At 47.1% G+C, this 7,287-nt stretch overlaps 1 protein-coding gene across 1 annotated transcript; it reads right to left on the minus strand.

The window, feature by feature from the left end:
- Nucleotides 1-731: 731 nt before the first annotated feature.
- Pmar_PMAR029448 (gag/pol/env polyprotein, putative) lies at nt 732-6,260 on the minus strand (the record flags this gene model as incomplete). Its single annotated transcript, XM_002784475.1, has 1 exon — nt 732-6,260. The coding sequence occupies one exon, from the start codon at nt 6,258-6,260 to the stop codon at nt 732-734; it is 5,529 nt and encodes a 1,842-aa protein (XP_002784521.1).
- Between the last annotated feature and the right edge of the window lie 1,027 nt (nt 6,261-7,287).

Genomic DNA, 7,287 nt, shown 5'->3' on the forward strand with positions numbered 1-7,287 from the left:
TTGATACTGCCAAGCTGGATTTAACCGGACATTATATGCGGTTAAATCCAACTTGGCAGTATACGGTCGTGATACGAGCTTTCGCCGGACAGGAATCATGAATAAGTTGTGGCGAAAGCCTGTCACAACACCAGATTTGAACAAATCACCTGGCGATATTCGACTCCGACTCGAGAACATACCAAGCGTGATCGATAAAAGGCGGATATCGCCAAAGATGGTGTAATCTTCATAAACAAATGATTATACCAATATATCGGCGTTTTGCGACACGTACTTGGCGAATACCGATAAGTTCACCAAGTTTTATAGCAATATGTGGGCCACGGGCATGTTACACCAATACCAAGTTGCTGTTGTTACGGGAGACCGGTAGCCAACGGTACTCGTAACCAAACACAGGGGAATTAACTGTAGGGATACTAAGACCAAGACGTAGTCGTAGAGTCGCAGGTACAGTCAATTCAAGAAAGACTGAGAATAATGCTGAAAGATACACATATCGGCGAATCATCAGACTTCAGAGATATACGATACGTCTTTGGTTAAACTGTTAAGTTCACATGGAATGGGAATCTAGCAGTTTCATGCTCGAACGAGTTAATTAGCGCACGCCGACCATGAGGAAGGATTCCCATGACAGACTCCCCCCCACGGATGAGTGTGCTACAGTAATGTTAACAATACTTGATACATATAGACGCACTCTCATTCGTGTCATTTGTCAGGAGCTAATTAGCTTGTTGAAGATTGAATCCCAGGGTCACCAACCGCTGTAGAACTGCTCGCGGTATGAGTCGACGTCCTTGTAGCCTGAAGGGTGGAACATCATAGTTCACTTGGTCAGGACTCGCTAGCAAAATAGTAGACAACGGCATCAGTCTTGCGCCTTGCAGTTGTAAGGGCTGTAGCTTTAGATGGCCATCAGAGTCCCTGTCTTTGAATTCAGCGAAGTAGAATCGTGTAGAATCATCAGCGAAGTTGACCGCCAGAATATCATCCTTAGTATATTCAACGTCGGGATTAGAGAAAAATCTCAAAACGTGTTCACGTTGATCCAGTTCATCGAATGGAATTAGTAGACGACCATTGATGGAAGAGGACTTGTTGGGCTCATCGTCGAACATAACATCGTAGACACCAGTAGAAGGGTTTAGACATCTGGCTATTGTGCCTCGACGAAGATGCACAGACGGTCCATTAGGCTTGAAGAAAACGCGCTGGCCAGTAGATAATGGTGAAGAGTTTGATGATGGAGAAGAGCAATTTCTTCTGTCCACTTCTTTTATTCTCTCATCAGTACGAAGTAGGATAGACTCCTGTAACCAAGTATCAATAGATTCCGCCACTTGCTGACGAAGTTGTTGAAGATGAAGATACTGATCAGTGCTGGTGATAGTGGACATGTCTCCGGAGTCAGCAGAGGTGATGTTAGGTACAAAAAGATGAATTGGGGTAGGCGATATATCCTTAGTGCCAAGTACGAGAGATGACGGAGACAGGTCGTGCTCAGAGGCAGTACTAGTGTTAAGAACCATCTGACCCAATTTGCAGAGCAAATCCCATCTATCATAACCTTCAAACTTGTTTAATAGCGAACGTAAGTCTCTGTTTTTGCGTTCAATAGCTCCATTGCCCGGTGGATAATAGGCCGTGCTTCTAGGTAGGCGAAGTCCGCATAGTAGACCAAGTGCTTCCCATAACTTGGAGCAGAAAGCTTGATGATTGTCGCTTTGGATAGACGCCGGCCATCCAAAATTGGCAATCCAATGAGTATAGATAGCTTCGGCTGCCACCAGAGCACTATGATCTTTGACAGGTACGAAGCACACCCAATTAGTTGAGAGATCGACTATAGACAAGATGACCGTCAGTTGACCAACATTAGGTCGACGAGGATCAACATGATCTATAGCTAGATGCTTGAAGCGAGTAGTCACCAATGGGACAGTCTTTAATGGTGTTGGGGGATGATGATGTAGGGAAGTTGGAGCACACGTTGGGCACCTTCTGACATAGTTCCGTATATAAGTGCTAATACTGGGGAACCATATATTTCGTCTCGCCATGGTGTAAGTGCGAGACCGGCCAATGTGTATCGGACCATCGTGAAACAACCAGACGAAGAACTGCTTAGCAGTTAGGGCTTGTTGGGGATCAGGCACAACATCCGTCGTATTATCAATAATATAGGGAAGAACGAGGCAGTCTCTGAAGTCACCACCATCAGGTATAACAGGGACAATATGCTCTTGTCCATCATAGGTAACTTTGGTGAGAAGGAGGCCGTCAGAGTCCATGATGAATCGTCCTGACTGAGCAACAGCTCTAGCCGGACTGCGAAACTCGGCATTAGTGTCATAACCTTCTGTAGCATCCAATTGTTGTACTTCGTCATAGATCGAAGCCAGCGTAGCACCACAGTAGAGAGTTGAAGTGTCATTCTTCTGTAGTTCAGCTAAGCGTAGGCGAGTTGGTGATGACCTTCGTAATACTTCCCGTAAGGCCGGGAGATCTTCATCGTGATCATAATTGTCTTGATCATCAAAACCCACGTCGGAGTTGTCCGGGATGGTTTCGCCCCCCACCACAGCGAAAACAAGGTCGCTTGAGGGTATGGGAACAAGATCGGAGATTATCCTTGAGAATGCATCAGAAAGGAAGTTGGTCTCACCCGCAATGTGCTTGTAGTGAACCTTATACTCTGATAACGGCCATATACGTTCATACCAGCTAATCCATCGTCGCCCACGGAGTCCATCAGCAGGGAAGTTGAGCTGTTGGAAGTTTGATATGGTAACACTGTTGTCACCAAGGACAACGAAATGAGCAGAGTCATTCACTGAGGCATCGTCGATGGGAGGTATGGTAGATATGAGCAAGTATTTGTACCGCTCTAGAGTGCGGACCAATGAATATGCTTCACGATCATGAATAGGCCATCGAATACTTGAACCATGATAACACTCAGACCAACTATCAACAAGTACACTCTCGGTTCCTTGGAGATAATCGTGGTCAATGTCGTTGAGGTCGTGTGGCCGTCTCGACTTGAAGATGGATCCTGCCGCTGCTGTCTCAGAAGAGTCAAAGGTCAGGACCCAGATCATATCGCTACCCAAGGGCTCGCCGAGACAGTGTAGTGATAGTTTCTCTTCCTGCATGTGATCAAATATGAGCTCCCATCGACGCTGCAAGGCTTCATCCCATTGTAGTTTGACCCTCTTACTGTTGCCAAGGTTACGGGAGGTATAGTCGGTCAGTAGGTCGTTGAATGGGCGAGCCAATGCCGAGAGGCTATGATCAGCATGATGAGTTCCACTTTGTTCAGGCCTTCGTGGATTATACCATAACATCCGACAGAATTGGAGTATGCCGAGCTTGGACCGTAAGTCATGGGGGGTCTTGGGCAATTGGTTACGAAGTTGCCGAACTTGCTGTAGGTGATGGTCAGACAAGAACCACTGGCCCGAAACCAATCGCAGACCACATACCTCTATGCTTGTAGATGGAGGTTGAAACTTGCGGTCATTCGTGAGCCATCCAAGGTGTTGCAAGACAGCTGTAACGAAGTCAACCCGAGCTTGACACTGCTCGATAGTGTCACCGAAGCACACGATGTCGTCAACGTAGACTGTGACACCGCAGTCGGAGAGTTGACTGATGTCAACGCCGAATGCTCTGGCCAGAACACATTTCAAAGAGTAACACCACCAGTACGATGAATACTTGTGGCCTTGTGCAAGTCGGTTATAAAGAAAATATCGCTTACCATCCGTGACGCCGGTGCATAATCTGGCCCTTTCGGAGAGTGGTACACAGTGATAGGCACTAGAAATGTCGAGACAGCTGTAGAATCTTGAGCTTGATGGTATGGACTGTAACAGAGTCTTGGGGCTGTCCACGTAAGGTAGAAGGTCACGGGTAGGTTGATTAATCGCAAGGCGTTGGTTGATAGCTCTGAAATCCACCACCAGACGGTACTCAGTTGGCTGTGCTGAGCATTTCTTAGGAACTGCAAGTGCTTGCGCAAAATGCATGGTGTCATCTGGATTGACCTCAGTGACCACGCCTTGAGATTGTAAGTCGTCAAGGAGATCCGAACAGATCTTCTGACGAGTTCCTGTGTTCCATCTTTTTGGACGGAGAACAGGATGATGATGCTTGAAGTGGTAATCCGCGATCGGTATAGTAAAGTCTTCAAATCTTGTTGCAATGTCATCACTCACATGATTGGAGAGAGTTGACGCCTCTGACGACACTTCCGATGTAGTCAATGACAAAACTGAGGCCACCGGAGTTGATGAAGTCGCACGAGATGGTACAGTGACTTCCAATGCGCCAATATGTAATCTACCATTCGCAACGTCAATCTCAGCCTTCATACGAGTCAATGTGCCTATGCCGAGCAACAGTTGGGAGTTGGACAGCATTGAAGTTGAGGCACATACATAGGCTTTAACGTTGAAGTGGATATCAATGCCGGGAAACCTTGCCGGTATGATGACCTCATGCGAGAAGGAGATAGATTGACCATTGAAGACAGAGACTTGACCATTGCAAGGCGAGCTCTTGACGTTTGGTAGTTGTAGAATTTGGGGGCCAATGAGGGTGTGTACCGATGCCGTGTCAATGATGCACTCATAGTTAGCTTCTGTCGAAGAAAGTTGAATATCAATCGACATCAGTGAAGCAGAGTGAAGAGATGAGGTAGAAGCATGACCGACTGCAAAGGTAGTTGCTGTTGGTGAGGGTAATTTACCCGTCTGAGAGCGGGTTATTGGACCATCTTGAGTACCACTCGACTTCTCTGCCGGTTTCTGGGACTTCCCGGCTTTCTTGGGAGCCGGAGCTGGCTGAGATGTCGATGACGATGGAGATGATGATGATTCTCTCATTTCGGGCCTCAATGATGGAGAAGAGATTGAACTAGGCTTTGGCGGGAGACCAGTCATGGATGAAGTCGTGGTTGTAACCGCCGTGGACTGAGGTTGTGGCGACGATGTTGATGATGATGGAAGATGAGATGTAGATGTAGAAGAGCCAGCCGGTGCACCGCCCATGTTGATAGGGTTGTACCAACAGGCATCCTCCGTATGGCTTCGCTTATGACACCACTTGCACGGGGATCTCGATGACTTAGTCGCATCAGTTTTCTTCGCAGGTTTTCCTTTATGGGGGTTATCGTCAGGGTGGTCTTCAGTGGTTACCTTGTCAGCCATGGCCGATACCGTCGACGATGAATGAGTCTGATCGATTGGATCACCCTTAGGACCACGATCCTTTTTGTCTTCCCAAGGGAGGAGAAGAGTAGATGATCTGTGATGTTGCAGCAACAGTTGGCGGCAGGACTCATAGGACAGCTTATGAACAGCGAGCCGCTTGTCTCTGATGTGCTTGGAGATAAACTTCCTGGCACTTTGATCAGCCTTGCGAACAAGGTTAACCACACGATCATAATCGCTTGGAAGAGAAATTGAGAGCCGAACCAGAGCATCAGCATACTTCTCAAACTTCTCCTTCTCCTCAGATATATAAATGGCCAAGGAACGCCCACGTTGGTACACTTTGAGCCAGTCAACGCGCAGAGTGTTGACATCCAAAGTGTATTCTTCGTTTTTCATCAAATGATGCATGATCACAGAGAATATATCAGTCCATGACGATTCCCATGCATCCGACATGAGAAGACTATACCCTGGGGAAGTGTAATAGTCAACCGAGCCAGTTGATCGACACATTGACTCTATATCCTGGGAGGTAGCACAGTTAGATGGATTAACGAACCATGCTTGGAGTGACGATACCACCAGACTGCGACGAATGTGATTCTTCTGGTTGATGTCGGTGAGCCATACTATCACAACCATAGTGATCACTGGGAGTGTGAATTCATACTCGAACTCCATAGTGCTCAGACTCTTCTGCATGAAGGCCTGCAACTCACAAGAAGAGCATTTTGAGAGGTCAATGTCGTCATCCAACCAATATTTAACATTTGTTGCCAGAGTGGCGATATTAGCACAACGCCATTGCCTTCGTATAGTGTCAAAAGTAGAGTTCGTCGAGAACTGTAGGGAGTTACAAAGAACTTGAACAGGATCCTCGTTTGGGACGAGAAAGCCCTCAGTGTTGGCTTTTTGTCGGAACAGTGCTGTCGCTGACGGACGGTACTTTTGGGGAGCGATCGAGCCGCTTGACCTGGCGTCGCCGTCGTTGACATTCATAGGAGATACGTCAGATTGTCCTTCTTTATTCATAGTTGGGCTTCAAACAAGATTGAGGTTGTAGTGTAAAAGTCAGCGATATGGACTCGGAGCACCAGAGCCACAAACGTAACCAGGATACAACCAATAGATACAGTCTTTCCGTGTAAGTCAAGATGAGAGCTTGGAGTAGATGATCGTACTCAAAGCCCGGCGCACTCCACGGAGATGAAACTTTCTTGAATGTTGTTACGGGAGACCGGTAGCCAACGGTACTCGTAACCAAACACAGGGGAATTAACTGTAGGGATACTAAGACCAAGACGTAGTCGTAGAGTCGCAGGTACAGTCAATTCAAGAAAGACTGAGAATAATGCTGAAAGATACACATATCGGCGAATCATCAGACTTCAGAGATATACGATACGTCTTTGGTTAAACTGTTAAGTTCACATGGAATGGGAATCTAGCAGTTTCATGCTCGAACGAGTTAATTAGCGCACGCCGACCATGAGGAAGGATTCCCATGACACTGTAACCGTGCGCACAGAACGAGATAGATCATTTGGGCGAACGAAACTACGGATTACCTCAACCAGTTTCCGCCACATCTCGGTGAAATTCGTTAGGTATCGAGGCCAGAGAGGTGAAATATGGTCCAGAAGCGGTCGTATCCCATGATTGAGCGTGTTGGCGAGAGTTCATTAGGACCCGAAATCGCCAAGCTTGGCGAGTTGGTGAAACCTGGTTCTCCGGCATAATCGAACATGCGAGAGGATACCTTCCCGTTGCGTTCATCGAGACATGGACAGCCCCAGCAACCTTGAATGCGATATATGTGTACTACCATCACAAGGGAAGAAGGAGAATGCCATTGAAATGAAAAAAGCCCATCACATATAGTGGGTTGGTGGATGCAGGGAGAGAAACGAAGAATAGATGCCCTGACCCTAACACCCTAATGTAACGACAGGTATATCCATAGTTTAGTCTTTACCAGCCTCCACTGGTTGGGAGCAGTGTTCACCCTGATGTGATTCTCACTATATATCACCTAATCGATTCCTATCGAGCCCCGCTC

This window comes from Perkinsus marinus (genome assembly GCF_000006405.1).
Source record: "Perkinsus marinus ATCC 50983 genomic scaffold scf_1104296935218, whole genome shotgun sequence".
NCBI lineage: Eukaryota > Perkinsozoa > Perkinsida > Perkinsidae > Perkinsus > Perkinsus marinus.